This window comes from Gossypium raimondii, chromosome 9, assembly GCF_025698545.1.
Source record: "Gossypium raimondii isolate GPD5lz chromosome 9, ASM2569854v1, whole genome shotgun sequence".
Lineage (NCBI taxonomy): Eukaryota > Viridiplantae > Streptophyta > Magnoliopsida > Malvales > Malvaceae > Gossypium > Gossypium raimondii.
The window spans coordinates 46,214,544-46,235,676 of record NC_068573.1 but is presented as its reverse complement, the minus strand read 5'-3'; the positions used below and the strand labels follow the sequence as shown (position 1 = coordinate 46,235,676).

At 31.0% G+C, this 21,133-nt stretch overlaps 2 protein-coding genes across 2 annotated transcripts; both read right to left on the bottom strand.

Annotated features, from left to right (window-relative positions):
- Nucleotides 1-6,822: 6,822 nt before the first annotated feature.
- Nucleotides 6,823-8,976, bottom strand: LOC128032763 (putative F-box protein PP2-B12). Its single transcript, XM_052621471.1, has 2 exons — nt 8,500-8,976; nt 6,823-7,380 (listed from the first exon to the last, which is right to left on the bottom strand). The coding sequence occupies exons 1-2, from the start codon at nt 8,760-8,762 to the stop codon at nt 6,972-6,974; spliced, it is 672 nt and encodes a 223-aa protein (XP_052477431.1). The 5' UTR covers nt 8,763-8,976; the 3' UTR covers nt 6,823-6,971.
- A 10,324-nt stretch (nt 8,977-19,300) lies between these two features.
- LOC105800356 (putative F-box protein PP2-B12) lies at nt 19,301-20,761 on the bottom strand. Its single transcript, XM_012631439.2, has 3 exons — nt 20,411-20,761; nt 20,001-20,131; nt 19,301-19,889 (listed from the first exon to the last, which is right to left on the bottom strand). Exons 1-3 carry the CDS (start codon nt 20,660-20,662, stop codon nt 19,454-19,456), a joined length of 819 nt encoding a protein of 272 aa, XP_012486893.1. The 5' UTR covers nt 20,663-20,761; the 3' UTR covers nt 19,301-19,453.
- Nucleotides 20,762-21,133: the final 372 nt, after the last annotated feature.

Genomic DNA, 21,133 nt, shown 5'->3' with positions numbered 1-21,133 from the left:
TACATATAGTAAACTAATTTTGGTTATAATGGATGTATAGGTTAATTTTACCAATGTTGGCATATAAACATTTTGCTGATTAGTCATTTGTATGGCTTGTATTTCGTATATATATATGACCTTGTCATGTTTGATATGTGTTGATATGGTTGAATGATGGTGAATTTATAGGTATGTTGATGATTGGTTTCAAATTAAATGTTTGGTATAAATTTGCATATATGAGTATTTGGTCTATTTGGTAAGTGTGGATTCTTAGATATATGTGGTGTTATGTCATGTATAAAATTTGGTTTTGGCTTGGTTGAATGCCTTGATATAGATTGTTGATGTCCAAAAATGTTTGGTTAGGTTGTTGGCAAATTGGGTGAGAAATGTGGCTTGGAAATTACCTATTTTTGTCCACACGGCCAGGTGATACGGCCGTGTGTCCCCTGTATCTTTTTATTTGCAAAACAGAATGCTCACACGGCCTAGCACACGAGCGTGTGGCTTGGCCGTGTGACCCAAGTCAAAGAGCTCATAAGTATGGACACGGGTTGAGACACGACCATGTGTCCCTATTTCGAATGCCCACATGGCCTGAGACATGGTCGTGTCTGTTGACCGTGTGAGACACACGTCCTGGCCACACGGGCGTGTGCCCCCTGTATATTTGAAAAATTTTAGTGTTTTCCGAAAAAATTCTTTGAGTACCTGATATAGTTCTAACTTGTTTCTAATGTGTATTTTGGGACTCGAGGGCTCACATAAGGGGCATTATGCTTGATTTCGATTGGTTTATGATATGAATGCTATATGATATAAAATATCTGTTTACTTGTTTTGAAAATTCTGGTAATGCTCTGTAACCCTATTTCGGCGACATATACAGGTTAGGGGTGTTACAAATTTAGCCTCAGAATGTGGTCTTATGTCACAGAATAAATTCCACTTCAATGCATTGACAATTTTCCAAATATTTGACAATACTGTAGTACAATCAATATGTAACAAATTGAACCCTTTGTCCGGGAGCATCGATTGATTTCTTTCTTACTTCTTCTTTATGGAATCGATCCCGGGGTTCATCAGTTTGAGATGCATTTCCTTTTCTCTTAGGAGATAATATTTGAATAGTTGGAATGTAGGTTCAGAAATCATGAAAAATCGGCAAGGATTCGAGTTAATGAGTGTTAGGGCGATAAGGTGGCATCGGCTATGGGGCGGCTAGGTTGTGTGTTGGTGGTTTGGTCGGAGGTTAGGTGTGGCGGCTGATGTGGACGGCAGTCAGGAGGTTCGATCGACGATGGTTAAGGGATACGACAATGGTTTTTTTAGGAAAGGATGTGGTTGGTGGTGTTTGATATGTTTAGGGTGCAAAGGATGTGAGTTTATACGGTTGAACTCAAGTTAAAATTTGAAGAAGCAAAAGACTACTAAAACGAGGATAAAGTTAACCCGAGGAAACAAAATGCTAAAAACAAGAGGGATTAGTTTTAAATAAAATAAAATTATTTTCTTTTGCAAAAAAAGATAAATATAAATAAATAAAAGTTTATTTTATTTTATTTTAGACTGTTCAAAATATTTACAAAAAAATTGCAACCATTTATTTAAAAGCAATATAATAAATAAGCATTTCATGGGGTACAATAAAATGCCTGCACTGAAAAATAAACCAAAAAGAATTGAAAAATTAATACCTGAGCCGAAACTGACCCTTGATTCAACAAATTTAAATTTATTTGGTACCAAAATAATATTTTCTGAAAAATTACACTAGGATTAGATTATAAATACATATGAAAAATATTTAAAGACGAGAGGGTCACATCTGTATATTAAAAATACATTTTATTTTGTTCTATAATATGTATATTATTATTATTAGTTTTAAATAGTACATTTTATATTTATTGTATGTTATTTTATCATATATATATATATAAAATATTTTAATTATATGATTCCCCCACACATATATGTATAAATTTTTTAGTTTTAATTAATAATTTATGAATCGGATAAAGGCTTAGACTTGACACACTGCCAGACTTGATAAAGAAACCTTGATACTTGTGAAAAGCGTGGACTGTTTATTTTCTTAAAAATAAATTTAAAAGATACGTGGAACGTCAAATCTCTTTATCTAAGAGAGCAACTTATATTAGTAAAATACATCAATTTAATCTCTGGTTAAATTTTAATAAACTAGCATTTACTAATATGAAATAACAATTTTAAATTGTACGTGTTAATCTTGATTTTGACACGTAAGACAATGAAAATAATATAAAATAAATCAGTCAATGTTTACTTGTCACAATCTTATTTAATTGAGTTTTAAATCAATCAAAAACATAATAAAATAAATTAGAAGATAAAGGTAAAAGTACCACAAAATCATTGTACCATATTTTGAATTATATTTTAGTTTTTATAGAAAAAAATTACAAATTAACCTCATACTAGATGATTAAGCAAATTTATTAGAAGTAGAGTTTTACTTCTTTCTGCTCTCCTATTTCTTGTTATTTGCTCTTATCAACATGAAAATTCTTGATTATTTACTTGAACATTAAAAATATTTTTAATAAGTCTTATTTTTAAAACAAATTTTTTATATTTTTATTTTTAAAAGGTAATTGATGATATTTACGTGTATGTCACTAAAAAGTCAACAAATGTTAAGTTTTTTTATATATATTTTGAGGTGATTTGATAAATAATACAAATGGAAAAATTGAAAAAGACGAAAAGTTAAATAAAACTAATATATATATATATATATATAATAAAACTGATGGATGAAATAAATCTAATGCGATGATATTACCATATTTTTGCATTGAAGCCTCAAGTAGTTTTTTCTTTAAATTTTACTTTTCTATTTTCCTTTTAGAAAATTGACATTATAACATCAAATGTCGCATAACAAAGTCTCAATCATTGAAAACCAAAACAAATTAAAATTTTAAAAATATTTACTTGAAGATGCTTATCTTTTGAACCATTATATTTAGTTATCTAAATTTGTTTATGAATAAAGGTTAAATTTTTATAATGTTTTTGAAGCGGACAAGTAGTAAATTTATTTAGTTTATCAGTTTTTAATTTGATTGATTCATTTGATTATAAGCAAGTAAATTATTAGAAATTTTAAGAATAAATAATTATTTTTTTAAAACTTATAAAATTCGATTCAACTGTTAGTTTAATAGGTCCATACTGATTCATGAATTGACTGTTTTTTTTATCATTTTCTTGATCGATATTTCTACCGATATTCAGGCAATATTAGATTACTTATGAAAAATCAATGATATGTATGGCAATAAATACTAGTAATGTTGATGTTGTTGGGCACAGGTTTAGCCTGGGCAATAAGATTTGTGAACTCAAAATCATGTGAGCTCCATCACATCTAGAAGGTGTGGGGAGTTCATTGGAAGACGCTAAAGAAAGGGTGGGTTAAGTTGAACACAGAGTGCATTTTCGGAAAACAATAATACTGTTGCGATTGGAGGAGTATTTAGAGACCATGATACCAATTGGATGTGCGGATTTGCTACGAGGATTGAGAAGGATTCAATATTCAATTTTGAGGTAAGAGCTATATTAGAAGGCCTCAATTTAGCATGAGAGCTTGGTTTTAAACAATTGGAGTTGAAGTGTGATAATGCTGAAATTATCTTAGCTGGTGGTGCGGGTAATAATATGATATCAGAGTTGCGTTTGATTAGTCAACTTCTATGCCGAAATTGAAAAGTTCGTTTTTGACATATCCCTAAGGAACACAACATAGTAGCTGATTGGATGGCTAAATTTGTAAATGAGAAATATGATGAGATGTAAGTATATGAAGAGACCCTAACCTTATTACAGGAACATCTTGAGGTTGATCTTGATTCCATGGTTGTTATAAAAAAAGAAAAGAAGTGATACATGTTTTTTTAGTAAATCAATGGTTTAATATTTAATATGTTTGACTTTAATTTTTTTTAAAAATTTAATGAGGATACATACATTTATGACTTCAAATTTTAAATTATTATAATAATTAAAAGAATATAAGTTTAAGTGTGTATTTTCTTCCGTTTATATTATTACAGAGGTATTATAGATGGAAGTAAGTACTATATAAAAAAGGGTCATTGAGTGAGAATGTATTTGATAAACTAAAATATAAATACTGAAAAATTAAGTATTGAATTTATATTATAACACTGTTGATATGTTAGTAAAACTTAAGCATTGAGTATAATTATTTTGTTTGATAATAGTAAATCTTAATTTTTTAAAAACAATTATTTCTAATTTGGGTGACTAAATTAAAAAAAAAAATAGGGTGACTAAAATAGGAACGATCCCTGTCTAGAGTAACAAACGATGTAGTTTACCCAAAAATATATTAAACATCTAGCTAATTTGATGTCATGAGTCAACTAAGTACCGCCGTAGCGCCTAGTACTCGAACATTGGCTCGGGGCATTTTCTTTACCCCTTCTTACCCTGAAAAAGCAGGGGCACCTTGCGTCCTTGAACCGATAACCATCTTTTGGCTAACCTAGCCTCCTCTGTCCCTTGGGACCAACAAGGGGCAGTACAGGAATATTCACCTTTTTTTACAAAGACAATTATATTATTATGAGTATATTTTTTTATATTTATATATAAAATCAATAAAAAACTACAAATTTAAATCTAAAAGTTATTAATATAAAAAATTTAACTTTACTATATATATATATTTGAATAAATTGACTGGGATATGATTAAGGGGATAAAAGAAAACTAAAACTAGAGTTGAAACAAACCACAGCAGTGCTGGGCTGATCAAAGAATAAAACATGGGCTACTTAAAAAGTTCAAAAACAGAAAATGAAGCCAAATCGTCATGTCATTTCCCAGTCAAATCTAACAGCCTGGACTCCATTACTTTTTCAAAATCAAGTTTCACTTCGTTTTTATATAAATTATATATTTAAAAAATAAAAGGTTGGGTAGATGCTAGTTTTTTAATTTAGCTTGTGAAGTTAAAATTTACTAATTTTAGTGTCGATAATAATAAATCCTATATTCTAGATAATGTCACATTTTCTATTTGGGCGATTGATAAGAAAAGCTAGAATAAAAATTTTGTTTAAAAGAAATTCCGATTATTGGGTAGTTTTAATATAATCAATTCTTAAATTTATTGATTAAATTGATATCTAGCAAACCTCTTTTGTTATAGTATAGCCTAATTAAGCATTTAAATATCAATCAAATTTTATCATGCTAGGTTATGGTTGGATCTCACATCTCATATTAATCCATTCCTTGCTCACAAATTAAGCATTTAAATATCACTTAGAGTTAGATCTAGACTTGTTCTTGGTTGAGATCCAGTTTGACTTGAAGGCTCGCTCGAAAAGTGAGAGGGTTTCGATAAAAATATAAGCCTGAAAATTGGGATTGGACAAAAGATAAGGCTCATTTTCTAAATAGGTCAAGTCACGGGTAAGCTTTTTTTGCTCGAGCCCAACCCAAATTTACAAAAAATAATTGCTTTTATTTTTTACTGTTTTGCTGTAATTTCACTGTTATATTGGTACTATTTTATTGTTAATATAGAAGTATTAGCTTGCTAAGTTACATGTATCTTAGTATTATTTAAGTATATATTTTTTAATTCTTTTTCACTTGTTGGGAAACATTTATTTTAATGTTTTTAGTGTATTTGTTATATTATATTTTTAAAAATTTTTTATATAAAAAATAATATAAAAATTTAATACGAGCCGGACTGGGCTCAGGCTTTATTATTTTTATCTATGCCGGACTTAAGGAAAATTTTACACTTATTTTTCGGTCCAGGCCGAATTCGAGCCTAGAAAATGAGCTGAATTTTTTACTTGACTTGACTTGACTTGACCCAAACTCGACCCGACCCAAACTCGTTAGATCCCACATCCCATTTTGACAAATTCCTTAGTAATTAAGCAGCCAATTTCATCGTGGTGATGTACATACAAATGAAATACAATTACTTGATAAAAAACCTGATGAATTAAAATACATTATTGCTCAATGACATAAACATAATGAATAAATATTCGAACATGTCAAAAACTTATATAATGCACTTGAAAATAATATGAATTCACTTAAATTGCCCGTTCTATAAACCTAAAGATCGGAGACTCAATCAACGATCGTCAAGCATCAGTTGGCGATGTCGATGACAGGATCCAATCGAGATAAAACACTCTCTCAAGCAATATGCCATGTCCACTTTCATCTCTATTCTTTTCCTCTACTTTTTTTTTTTTATATTATTATGTCTATTAAGGTGAGTTTGGATGGGCGGTGCGTTTACCAGCGGTTAGTGTAAAAACAGTGGTGGCGGTGAGATTAGATACCGTAGTGATACTGTAGCGTGAGACAAAAAGTAAGCTAAACGCACCGCACCCAATCGCCCATCCAAACCCACCTTTAGTTTAGCTTTCACAGATTGTTACAAGCACATTTTAATGGCTTTTGATTAATGTATTTGTTGATTTGATTCAATGATATCCAAAGCACATAGTTAATGTCAATGATGAACTATTGAACAAATCAATCAATAATTATTAGAACTTTATTGTTCAAATCCGTTTTTTAGGCTTTATTTAGTGGAGTGAAAATAAAATTGAAAAGAAGAAAAATTAAATAGATAAAAAAATAAAAAGATGAAAACTATAATTTTTCGTTGTATATATGTACTTGGTAGAAAATTTTCTTTCTACCTATTGCTCGGTAAAACTAAAAAATAAAAAAAATATTTGAAAAATACATAATTTTGAATCAACACACAGCTTGAAAATTTTAAAATATCATTCATACGAGTTAGATGAAATTGTGAATCACTTCAAATAAGGTGAGCTTATCAAACCCTAATCTAGAGTCTACCTAGCTACCAGTATCTTTAGGCCGTAGAGCTTACCAAACCCTAATCCAAAGTCTACCTAGCTACCAGTATCTTTAGGCCGTAGCTCAATTCCTTCAATAATGAGGCCTTGCTTATAGCAACTTGTATCAATCTCCCTAAGACTAAGCTGTACAGTTCCATCATCACCAAATTCATTAAAAAACTCGCCCATTTCAACCTCCATCCACCCATCTTCTCTCTCTCGAACATGTTGGGTCCCATTTTGTGAAGGGTCTAACGACACCCTCCGCACTTCCCATGAGGTGATTCCGCCGACATTGATATGCAAGCCAACGGCTCTATGCCTAAACTCAATTGTACGCTTGTTTCTAAGCTTAAACACAAGGTATGCTGCATAGTTTGTATTGTAAGATAAGATTCTGATGTCAATCATCCCCTTCACCTCGAGCCACCACACAAGTTTGAGCTCGGCAACTTCTGAGAACCTATTAAAACATTCGAGATAAGAACAAAACAAAGAGAATTTCATGAAGATGAAAGTAAATAACATAACATCAATGTAAAAAAATAGCATGCTCTAAAGCTTTATTTAGCATTGCAGTTGGCACAACTAGTAAGGTAATGTTACTCATAGCACAACCAATGTTAAACCAGTAAAATATTGTGGATTATGACATATAGTGTTTTTGGTTTTTAGACTGGTTTTATTATTTTTAGATATAAATGTATAAAATTTTCCAAATGCCATACACTAAAATGTTTTGGAAACCAAAAAATTTTCACCACATTTTTTAATGTCAGGGACTATATTGAATGCGGATGTATTATGTCAAACCTTGAGTATTAATGCTAAGAGAGCATGAAAGTGCAAAACATTACTTAGTATGTCATGACACTTATTTAAATAATTTTTAACTTTAACATCACATTATTTAATAGAGTATTAAAGTTTATTTTCTATTGTCGCTATGGTTGAAAAATGCTTTTGAAAAATATAATTGAAAAATGCCGTGAAAAAAACAATTTATTAAGTTTTAGTGTTTTCCGTTTCTGTCAAAAAGTATGGTTGAAGGTTAGAATATAATTTAATATAATAATATATAAATTATAAATTAATTTAAATTTTTTTGAATAATCTTATTATCCGTTTTGATCATATTTGTTTTTTTTATAATGCGTTTCGGCACACTTAAACTCACGTCCTTTTGTATTGACAAAACTGTGCATGCCAATCGTACTAAAACTCAATTGATTAAATTAAATTAATTTTTTATATACTTTTAAATAGTTAATAATAATTTTTACTTTCAAAACATAAAAAGACTTTAAGGTTTCGACAGAAAAACACTTTTTCACAAAAGATTTGACCCCAAAATTCATTGCTTCTGCTATGAAAAACATTTTTGATTTCCCAAACGCAATAAACATAGAACTCAAGTTAAAAGCATTTTGATCATCTAGAACTCAAGAATCCAAAGTAAAGTACCCCCTGCAGCTCACATATACATATACATATACATCGTTTAGTAGCATTTAACTACATGATGTGAAGCTTTATAAGAACAAAAGTCGAAAGAGATTAAAGAGTGAGCTTTGGGGATTACCATGGTACCATTTTGAATGAGAATGGGATGGAAACAGAGATGAAAATATAGATCCTTCTTTTCCCCGGCGAAAGCAACGACGACGACGATCCCGATATGATGGACTTGTAATCACACGGCAGAAACTTTTCCCACACTGCATCACAGTCTGCAACCGATCTCAAAGCGTGAGAAACCATAGCCGATCCACATGCATCTACAGGCGAAGTCAACGATATGATCAAACACAGGCACTCTTCAGGCAATATCCTTGTAATATCCATTTTATTTTCTTCGATGGGAAAATAAGTAAGGGGAGGGGTGTTTAAAAAAGACTTGGACTGCTTCGCCCGACTTTCATTTCAATCCTTCTTTGTTAAGTTTTCCTTTTTCAATAATGGTTTTGAGTTTTGTGGTTAGGTTCAGAGAGAAAGTTGTGCTATTGTGTTTAGTTGCACATTTAAGTAATAGAACAAGCCTGCTGGTATGGTGGTTGAAGGAGTGTTAGTGTATCTTAAGGTTTTGAGTTTGAGCCTTAATTGTGTGTGTTTTGGAAAAATATTTTTAATTTCTTTTTGTTTTTGTTAAGTATCAGTTTTGTTTTAAGTTAAAAGATATAACTATTTATTTTTATTTTTATTTTTTCATTTTTTTCTAGATGTTCTCCTCTTCCCCTTTCTTTGTTTCTTTTCTTTTGTTCTTCTTTATTTTTTTTTGAAAACGGTTTTGCTTGTGGATTTTGGAGAGCTTCGCTTCCTTGTCGTCGAGTCAATGTCTGAACGTCATTGATCGCGAATCAGGTGTGGGTTCCGCATCTTTCTAATTTATTTGTGAATTCTTGTTTTGACACTGTGGAAATCAACATTTTATGTGTGTGTTCGCAAATTTATTATCTACTGTAACAACTCGATTTTTAGTGGTGTAGGAAAATAGTGGTTCAAGACCGCCAAATCTGACGAGTAAGCTCGCAAATTTTAAGCTTTAGTATTTACAAGTCAAATGTGATTTTAGAAAGATTTTTGTATTAGTAATTTGTGTTTTATAAGGATTTATTAGGTCAAGTGGTTTAGAAAATGAGGTATTGAGACCTCATTTCTATAAATCGATAAAATATTTACGGAGTGTCATTAAGGTGGTATTAAAGTTTCGTTAGAAAATTTTAATGTTTTGATAGTTAATTAATTAAAAATACTAAATTGAAAAATTTCAAAACTTGCTAATTAAAGAAATAGTGATTAAATGACTTAAATGGTAAATATGGAGGATTTAAAGAGTAAATAATCCTAAAGGTAATGGCTGAGGCGACATAGGTGTTAAAAATAATAAATTAATGAAAATTAATGGCAAAATTGTAAATTTAGTGAAAACAAATTAGAAATTAAAAGAGTTTCTAGTCAATTCTTCACCAATCTTTAGTCCAAAATGCGGTTCATATTTTTGCTTCAAGTAAGTTCAATTCTTGTCTTTTTTTGAAATTTAAGACTTTTGCAATTAGGTCCAATAACTATTTTATTAGTTTTTGATTTTATTGGAAAATTTGAAAGATGCCATTGATGAATACTTGATTTTTTGATGAAATAACATGGATTTGGAGCTTTAATTTTGTTGTATAATGATTTTATAAGGTGATTTTGATAGATATAGATTTTAGGACCAAATTGTAAAAGGTTAAATACTAGGGTTTGCTATTAATTTCTGTTTATTAAGGGCTGTATGATAGCTAGAATATTTAGATAAATTATCAATTGAGAAAGATTAGTTCATTTAGTGGACTAATTAATTAAGGGATTAAATTGCAAAATTTGTAAAAGTTAAGGCAATTGTGTAATTTCAAAAATTGAGGGTATTAATTGTGAAGTGAATTGGAATTGGAATATATTCTAATAAATGAGTAATTTATAATTTATATTTTAGATCAAGAGCTCGTAGATATTATTGAAAAAAGAAAATTAGCAAAATAGTCTTTGAACTTCTGCAAATCTTACGATTTAATCCAGGTAAGTTCGTATAGTTAAACTTTAATATATATATTAGATTGATGAATGATATTATGTATTTATTCATATCTATTGTTGAAAATGAAATATTGTTAAAGTTATGAAATTAAATTGAATGTTCGAAACGAATGGAACGTGGGATTTGAGTACATTCGACATTCGGCGAATTGACGGTATTGGAGGAAAATGTGTCAAATTACCCAAGTTAACCGAGGTTCAGCATTTGTTGTGAAATTTCGTGTTTACTTTTCGTTTAGCTTTCATGAGCTTCTGTTTAACTCATATGAGTTTCCGTTCAGCTATTTTGAGCTTCTGTTTAACCCTTATGGGTTTCTGTTCAGCTCTTACGAGCTTCCGTTTAACCCTTACGGGTTTCTGTTTAGCTCTCATGAGCTTCTGTTCAGCCTTCGGGCTTCTGAAAATGATGTACTCTTATTCGTAAGCCGTTCTTCGATTTGGTAAGTGACTTATATAATTGGAATTGGAAGATTTGTTATTTAATGTTGGAATTGATCTGAAATAAGTGTATTCATCAATTGGGGTTGTGATTGGCAGGAAGTGTACATTGAATGATTTACTTAATTGATTTGTTATAGTAGGTTCGATAAGATTTATGTTTAACCTATCGAACTTACTAAGCTTCATTAAGCTTATTTGTATTGTTTAATGTCTTTGCAGATTATCGTCAAGTCGGGAGATTGGATCAGCACAACAGGTCACACTATCCAACTCATTTCGATAGTCTTTGAAACGTACATTATGGTTTATATGACATGTATAGGGTTGGTGTGTATCTGATCAAAGTTAGCTTGTATAAATGTTATAAATGATGTTTTGTTCACATAAACAACTTAAATATATATGTGTAGTTTTATCATGCTTGATGTATGTTTAGGTGTGGTTAATTGATGGATAAATTATAGGCATATTGGTGAATAAATTGGTAAAATATGGTTTTTGTAAGTAATCAAATGTGTGAATTGATTGTATGACATTTTTAAAGCTAAGAATTGGTTGTATTGAAGGTCTTGTTATGGCCTATGAGTATGAAATTTGAGGTCTTTATGTTGAAATCAAGAATGGGTGAGAAATGTTGCCTTAAAATGGCCTAATTTCGTCCACACAGGCAGAGACATGGGTGTGTGTCTTAGTCGTGTGTGACACACGGCAGGGCACATGGGCATGTGGTCTGGTCGTGTGTCCCCTGCATCCTTAAAATTAAGAAACAGAATGTCTAGGTATTTTCACACGGCCTAGCACACGGGCATGTGGCTTGGCTGTGTGACCTCTGAACCTTAATTTCATAAATTAGTATGCTCACACGGCCTAGCACATGGGCGTGTGGCTTAGCCGTATGACCAAAGTCAGAGAGTTACACGGGTATGGACACAGGCTGGGACATGCCATGTGCCTTATTTTGAATGTCCACATGGCCTAAGATACGGGCGTGTCTTTTGGTCGTGTGAGCCACATGGCCTGGCCACAAGGGTGTGTGTCCCATACAACTAAGGAATATTTTGAAATTTTGAGAAAAATTCTTTAAGTTTTCGGTTTAGTCTCGATTATTTCCTCATGTGTATTTTGGGACTCGAGGGCTCATAAAAGGGATAATATGAGTGATTTATGATTAGTTTCTGATATGTATATTAAATGTTATGAAATATTCATATTTGATCTGAAAAGTCTGGTAATGCTCTGTAACCCTGTTTCGGCGACGGGTAAGAGCTAGGAGTGTTACATCTACGATGTTTTACCGTTGTTTTTATGCTCATAACTTGTTTGATTTGGTGTAATTTTGAGTGATCGAGGGTTGGGAAGTGCTTCGAGGGTGAAAGCACGTTTTTTTGGGCTATTTTAGGGTGGTTTCGTGACCATACGGGCATGTGCCCCCATACGGGCGTGTGCCCCTAGACGGGCGGTCCACATGGCCGTGTGCAGTTAGGAATTAGGGTTTTTGGGTAAATTTTGGTGCCACACGACCTGGCCACATAGCCGTGTGGCCAATTTGGGGATTTAGGGATCCACACGGGCGTGTGAGACTCTCACATGGCCGTGTCTACCCTGTACTCTATTTTACCATAAATGGACAAAGAGTTACACGACCTGTTCACACGGCCATGTCCCTGGCTCACACGGGCGTGTGCCTCAGCCACATGGCCGTGTGCCTCCCTCCACACGGGCATTTTGACCCCCATAAAATGTAGGCATTTCCACACGGTTAGAGCACACGACCGTGTGGTCTTAAGTCACCGTTAACCGACTGGTATAGAACCGAATTAACCGTTAACCGAAAAATCAAAAAATAATTGTAACACCCTAATCTGTATCCATCGCCAGAATAGGGTTATAGAGCATTACCAGAGTTTACAAATTAATTTACAAATATTTCATTTCAACAAGCATTCATATTTATAACCAATCAAAATCAAAACATTAATGAGCTAACGTTGGCCAATTTAATTTATTCATGCCATTATAACCAGAATCAAATCATCCAAAATTACTGATAGAACCAATGGATAGTGTGATATATCTCCGACAAGCTTCCAACTCAATCGAGCTTGTTGACACCATTTTTTGGATGAAAAACGGAGTCGACTTGGGTTTTGAAAATGAAAACGAAAACGGGAGTCGCCACCAATCATTTTTGATGAGGTGTGATTGGGTCACCTTGAAAAGATGGTTGTTTTTAATAAACAATTTAATTTTATTAAAACAACAAGTTTGGTCCACGAAATTTAGAAAAACGGGTTCGGGAGTCGGTTACGCACGAGGAAGGATTAGCACCCTCGATACGCCCAAAATTGGTACCTAGTTGATTACTTAATGTCTTAGTGTCGAAAAACTGAAAACTTTAAAGAAATTTAAAATACGATCCGAAAAAAACTCGAATGGCATGGATTAAAATTCAAGAGGATATTTGGCTATTCGGTCAATCGGGAAATCGAAACCCAGCACATTAGGGCACGTTCCTTGAATTTTCGAATGCAAAATATTGCCTTATTTTGAAATTTTTGGAAGGATACTTAGCTATTTGGTTGAACGAGAAAAATCGACACCCAGCACCTTAGGGCATGTTTTCTCGAATTTCCAAACGCAAAATATTGCCTTTATTTAAAAAATCCTCATCTCGAGAAACGACATGTCATATCCAATGCATTAGGACACAACGTATCAAATTCCGATACGAGAGTACATGCCGAAAAATTTATTTATTTAAAAGACTTTTAATTATCTCGGGTTTAGAAAAGGATCATGCCCATAAGTTAGGACACGATCTTTTCTTAATTCCGAGATCGTTTAAAACTCGAGTTTGAAAATATTCACGTGTTTAGATTTATTGTGAAAATCGAAACCCAGTAAGTTAGGGTATGATTTTTCAAATATCTAAACACGAGATTTAATTTATTTGAAATGGATTTTGATATATTGGGCAAAATGAAACACGATGCTAATATGTATTATGATATATATATAAAAACATATGTATGTGAATTATAAAATATAGAAAATATGTAAGAAAAATATAGATTTTAAAATATAAATAATATGTATAAGTATGTGTATATATATATAAAACACGTACATACACATGTATATATATTATAAAAGTATAAATATGTACATATATAAATAAAAAATGGGTATGTGCATACATATATATTACATAAAATAAATGATATAAGTATGTATATTGTAAAATAAAACAGTGTAAGTATGTACATATATATGTAAAAAAAAGACGTATATACATATATTTTATAAAAATGAATGATGGATATAGACGTATATGTATGTATGTATAACAAAACATATGTATGTATATAAGCTAAAAAACGTGTCTATAAAGAGATATATAGATATATATAATAAGATATAAATATATAATAAGATGATATATATAAATAGTTATAATAATAATAATAGGACAAATATATTCAAAATTTAAATAAGTAAATATAAATAAAATATAACAATAACAATGTAAAACTAAATGGTATAATAATGGTGACGTAAATATACATATATATAATGGCAAAATATAATAATAATAGCTAGATTAGTTAATAAAACAACAAAAATAACAAAATGGGTCAATTTGTGATAAAAATAAAATTTAAAGGTTAAGACTATAATAAAATGCACAAAGGAGGACCAAAATAGAAGGGCGCGAAAGGAAGAAGGACCAAATGGGTAATAAACCTGATTTTCAGGCCACGCGTCCCTTCCTTAGGGGCCCAACTAATTGAGGATCAAATTAAAAAAGGGAACAAATCCGTCGTCCAAATTAAAATAGGAGAAAAAGACAAATGGTCCAAATTGAAACAGATGAAAATGCGGAAGGGCTGAAGCGCAAATAACCCTTGATAGAAAACACGGGATCCTTGGCAGGCGGGTCGGGTGGATCGGGTCTAAAGACTAAACGACGTCGTTTTAGGGCTATGATGCCAAGCCCTAAACGACGCCTGCTTAAGAGGGTATAAAATTCCAATTTTTAGCAAAAATTCATTCTCTTCCACTCTTCAAAAAAACACAAAATACTCTCTCAACTCTCCTCTTCTCGGTCCCTCCTCCGGCTAGGGTCCGGCCGCCTCCGGTCATGGGGCCGTCACATGCAACCACCATACCTGTGGCGGAAAATTCAAAAGGTATGTTTTTTTGCCTTTTTTTATATGTTATATATATAGTTTTAAAAAATAAAAGAAACAAAATCGAACACAAATAATTGAAAGGAAAAAAATAAAGAGAAAAAAACTAGAAAAAGAAAATAAATATACGAAAATGGGGTTGTTGAATTTGTTTTTTATTTCTTATTTCTTGAATGTTTTTTGCAAAAAGGGGGCTTATTACGAGATGATACTTGGCTTTATAGCCAATTTTACATGTTATTTTAGTCTTCTTTTTCTTTTTCTCTGTTTGCCCTTGTGCTTATGTGATTTTCTTCTTTGCAGCAAGTGGGGTGATGGGCGTGGCCATGAGTCGAGGAAGGCAGTGGTGAGATGATTGATGGCGCATCAGATGAAGAAGGCCCTAGGTCTGGCGCACCTAGGGTTAGGGTTTTTTTTTGATTTGTGTTTTGGGTAATGGGTTTTGTAATTGGGCTTGGGTAGGTTTTAAATTTTGGGCTGTTATTTGGTGAGGCCCGGTAAATTTAATGTCTGAGCTTAGATAAATAATTTCAATGCATCTAATAATTATACATATTACCAATAATAATTCAATTCCAATAATAAAACACATATTTATATAATATTCATCACCAAATAACATTCACTTTAATTAAAATTATACATAATATAGTTCATACGAACTTACTAAAGTAAATTACGAAATACCAAAATTTAGGGACATTTTGGTAATTTTTATTTTCCTTGAATTTCCGCCCAATCTTGATCTAAATTAATATTTCATTCAATTTATTAATTTAAATAATAAAACAATTCATTTCATGCAATTTGGTCAGTTTTGACATTTTTACAAATTTTACTTTTATTCAATTTAGTCCCTGAACCTAAAACATGCAAATTAGCCATTTTTAATGAAAACTCATGCTAGTTGAATAATTATATATTTTCCTCCTCCTCCTCTCCATTCCACATCCTTAATGTATATAACATGCTTATTTGTAACATTATCTATAATTTTACTATTTATTTATATGTTCATTCAAAACTGTCCACTTGAGTCATAGTCACTAAATTATTTATTTCTTGAGCTACGGAACTCCGAATTAAGATCCGCTTAATTTCTATGAAACTAGACTCACATTTTTCTTACCATAAAACTTTCAGAATTTATGATTTGGCCAATAAGTGCAGTTTATTCTTTAAAGTCATCCATGTTCTGCTGTTTGACAGTTTCGACCCTTCTTCACTAAAAATTAATTATCTCCTCGCACAGGATTCGGATGATGTTACCGTTTGTTTCTATTGAAAATAGAATCATTAAGGATTTAAAAATATCTCATGATTTTCCAAAGTCAAAACAGGGGAACCCGAAATCATTCTGACATTTTCTCACAAAATTTATTATATCTTATGATTTACAACTCCATTGCTTACACCGTTTGTTCTATGAGAAACTAGACTCATTAAGCTTTAATTTCATACTTTATTCATCTTCTAATTTGACAATTTTTGGTGATTTTTCAATGTTAGACTATTCTCTTTGTCCAAAACTGTTTTAATGCAATATGTTGATTACTAAGTTTAAAACTCCCTTATTCCTTTTTTCTATAATATTTCCCATCACTTTCTCTTATTTCCTTCACTATTATATCAAGAACATAGGACCTTATTTAAGAAAACTCTACTATAACATCATTTCCATACTTTTCAATAATATCAAACTTAAAAATATATTGAAATCTTAATGTTCTTACCTTGTCCTATTAGTTTCAACCTTTAACTTGATTTTCTCTCTCCTCCAGCTTCTCTTTCTTGAATCTAACTTGATATTCTAGTTCCCCATAGTCTCCTTGTTATCTTTCTCTCTTGATGGATATGGAAATTCTTTTGATTTCTAGGTGAAAATGGTGAATTTTTGGTGAAAGGACCAAATTGTAAAGAAAGCAAAACTTTCTTTCTTTCTCTCTTCTTCTCACATTGGTACATGGGAAAAAAATGGTGGGATGGTGATTCTTCATCTTCCTTTTCTTATATATATACTAAATAAAATAATAATAAAATAATAAAATAATATTTAAAAATCAAATTAAAATATTAATAAACTAATATTTATTTATTTATTTAATCTAAAATATCTCCAACATCATCATTGCCTTCTAGATTTCTCTCTCTTCTAATTAACCATTTTACCCTTTATACTTTTTAAAAATTCCATCCTCGAGTCATCACTTAATTTGGTAAAATTACGATTTAGTCCCTCAAAAGTCTTCACCTTTTCAATTTGGTCCTAATTCATCCATTTTCCTTAGTTTCTAGATTATTCCACCCTTAAAATATTTTCACCATTAGTCCTTCAACTTTTTCATATTTATACTTTAGCCCCTCAAATTTTGAGTATTTACTCTTAATCAACAAAACTTTTATCACTTTTGCGATTTAATCGTTTCTTGAATTAATATATCATAATATACTTCCCAATGTTGCCATAACTCAAAATTTCCCTTTTTGTCACTTTATTTCTTTATTTTACTATATCAAGGATACCTACTTTCTTACTGTAGTAATTTTCGGGGTATTACAGTAGTAATTTTAGGGATATTACAATAATTAACCGACCCCCGATCGAAAAAATTTGGTCGGTTAACCGAATTTTTTCAGTTTTACCCGAATTTTGCACACCCCTAGACACGGCTGGGGCATGACCGTGTGCCTCACATCAAATGCCCACACGGCCTAAGACACGGGCGTGTCTCTTGGTCGTGTGAGCCACACGGCTTGGCGACATGGGTGTGTGTCTCCTGCACCTAAGGAAATTTTTGAAATTTTGCGAAAAATTCTCTGAGTTTCCGGTTTAGTCCCGATTCATTTCTAACGTGTATTTTGGGCCTCGAGGGCTCATATAAGGGGCAATATGAGTGATTATGATTAGTTTCTGATATGAATGTTAAATGATATAAAATATTCGTATTTGATCTGAAAAGCCTGGTAATGCTTCGTAACCCTGTTCCGGCGACGGATAAGGGTTAGGGGTGCTACAGCTTGGTTATTATTCATGCATTAGATTAAAAGCACTTTAACTTGTACACTGTGAAGAATTTATTTTAGAGCATATTTGTTATAAACAAGTTATTCACTTTATAACTAAGCTTGAATGAAGTTATAGTAGGGTGAGCATGTGGTATTGCGTATTTGTTGCAGACAAATTATACACTTATTTTAGTTGATTATTCTTTAGGACCTGGGCAAAGTCCCACAATTATAGGCATACTAATGTCCACCAACTCTCAATAGTATTTCTTGATAGTATTGAGTTTCACAGTTTGTTGTTTACATTTACAATTTCTCAAAAACAAATATAAATACTTGAAATTTCTTAAATCACGTTTTTGCACCAACTTTTAAATACCCATTTCTTCTATGTCAAACATTTTTTTATAACAATGGTCATCTAATTCGTAAAAATAGAGAAATTATTTTATTTATATCCGTATAAAATTCATATAGTTTGTCACATTTTCATAATTTTTCTAAGATTGATATTTTATCAATTCCTCCCTTTAGAAAAATTAGCTTTTAATGTCACATGCCTTTTATATGATTTTACGTGTTTAATATTTAATTATTTTTTAAATATTTTTAATTGTAATAATTAACATAAGATATTATTTTTGTTTCAATTATTGAATATAATTAAAATATATTAACTTATCAATTCAAATATTATAATTTAAAATTTTCAAATAATAATTAAAGCATTTTAATCTTTTGGACATACAATATAGTTTTATTTTATGAAATTAATGTAAAGTAACATTATTCAAAATAATAACTAATTAACCTAATTAACCTAATATTAATTAAGTGATAATTAATATGCTTAGAATTCTATTCAAATAATAACTCTATTTTACATCAATAAAATTAGCACAATTTAAAAAAAATTTCACAACCTTTTTCACTATATTTTATACTTAGAGTCCTATTCAAGTAATAATTTTATTTTAAAATTAGCACAATTTTAAAATTAATAATTGTAATTTAAATTCTATTTATTTTTAAATGTGTAATTATCAAAACTTCTATTAAATTATTATTATTTTAAATGCAAAATTATCAAAACTTCTATTTTATTTTAATTTTACCTAATAATCTTAAATTAATTATTGTAATTATTTTAAATGTAAATTTAGTAATCGATGAAAAATAAAAGATATTTTTGTCAATTTAAAAATTTTTCCAAACTCGTTTTACATATGTTACAGATACAATATAACTACTAATATCCATTTATAATAATTAGTATTTTCAACCTAACTAAAAAAGGAAAACACAATCTAAATTATGGGCACACTATTGTCGAACGTCTACCAAACTACTAATATCTTTAGGCCTAAGCTCAATTCCTTCAATAATGATGCCTCGGTTATGGAAATTACTTGTGTCTGTCTCTCTAAGACTAAACTCCAAAGTTCTATCATCACCACATTCATTCAAAAACTGACCCATTTCAACCTCCATCCACCCATCTCCTCTATCTCGAATATATAGGGCCTCGCATCGATAAGGGTCTATCAACACCCTTCGTAATTCCCATGAAGCGACTCTATCGTCATTGACATGCAAACCTACGGTTCTATGCTTAAGCTCAATTGTATGCCTATCCCTAAGCTTAAACACAAGGTATATTACATAGTTTGTGTTGGGAGATAAATTTCTGGTCTCAATCTTTCCCTTCACCTCGATCCACCACACTAGGTTGATGTTAGCAACTTCAGGAAACCTGTCACTGCAAAGGGAATTCATGAAGTAAATAACAATCATAACATCACGTAGTGATTATTATTTATATCTTGACTTAACATTATTACATCATTTAATAAAAAAAAATGGAGCAAACCTTAGCCCTGGTAGAGATGTGGAAATCCAAGGGAAAGGCATAAATGTATCTCTCAATAACCATATCATTGAAAGTGCTTTTGACCCCAACATATAGCATTTTTTCCCACTCTCTTTCTCCAACTGAAAGCTCTGTTTAAACAACAACAACAGCAACCTTAATGTTACAAATTAATACACAAAAATGGACCTAAAGTAACAACACAACCACTTTGTATCATACCATGCAAATTATTTCCATATTTTTTGTAATTAACTTTAAAGAAGAATAATAATTATTTTAATTTAAATTTGAACCAAACCAGCTCAAGTTCAAAGCAAGAATCCAAAGTACCCTTGTAGTTCACATATGCATAGACATAGTTTGCTAGTAATTAACTACAATGATATTATGTAAGGTTTGGGGATTACCATGGTACCATTTTGAATGAGAATGGGATGAAAACACATATGGAAATATACATCCTTCTTTCCCAGTGAAAGCAATGATGATGAAATGATTGATCTATAATCGGACGGTAGAAACTTTTCCCACACAGCATCACAGTCTGCAACCGATCTAAAAGCATGAGAAACCATGGCCGACCGACATGCATCTGCGGGCGAAGTCAACGATATGATCAAACACAGGCAATCTTCTGGCAATATCCTTGTAATTTCCATTTATTTTCTGGGTAGTTTCCTACCATGGGAAAATTCAAACTATAACAGTGGTTTAAGGTTTCTCTTGTCCTAATTTTTTGTTTTATTAATACAATTCCCCACAAAAATAAACTTCCCTTAAAATAATTCTTAATTTGACTCAAGTCTTGGTGACAAAATATCAGCTTCAATCCTTGTTGTTCCCATTGACCAAGTAAAATGCCCGTAATTCATTTTGGTTGCGGTCATTTTATCCCGTTTAACATAATTTTATTTTTATAATAATTTAACATAATATTTTAAATCCTTCAAAATATAATAATTATATTTTATTTTATTTAATTTTAAAATTATTAATTAATTTATATTTATTATTTGAGTGTCAAATAAAAAACATATTTTGATATGATTATTGAATGCACCGTGAATATGTGACATAATTATAATATGAAAAAATAATTAAACCACGTTAGAAAAATAATAAATAAATAT

Bases quoted from the DNA above. Each gene is read 5' to 3' on its own strand.
- LOC128032763 (XM_052621471.1), bottom strand. From the start codon at position 8,762: ATGGATATTACAAGGATATTGCCTGAAGAGTGCCTGTGTTTGATCATA. The intron at 7,381-8,499 runs GTAATCCCCAAA...ATGTTTTAATAG, and splicing joins TCATTCAAAATGGTACCATG to GTTCTCAGAAGTTGCCGAGC.
- LOC105800356 (XM_012631439.2), bottom strand. From the start codon at position 20,662: ATGGAAATTACAAGGATATTGCCAGAAGATTGCCTGTGTTTGATCATA. The intron at 20,132-20,410 runs GTAATCCCCAAA...TTGTTTAAACAG, and splicing joins TCATTCAAAATGGTACCATG to AGCTTTCAGTTGGAGAAAGA. The intron at 19,890-20,000 runs GTTTGCTCCATT...TTCCCTTTGCAG, and splicing joins ACATCTCTACCAGGGCTAAG to TGACAGGTTTCCTGAAGTTG.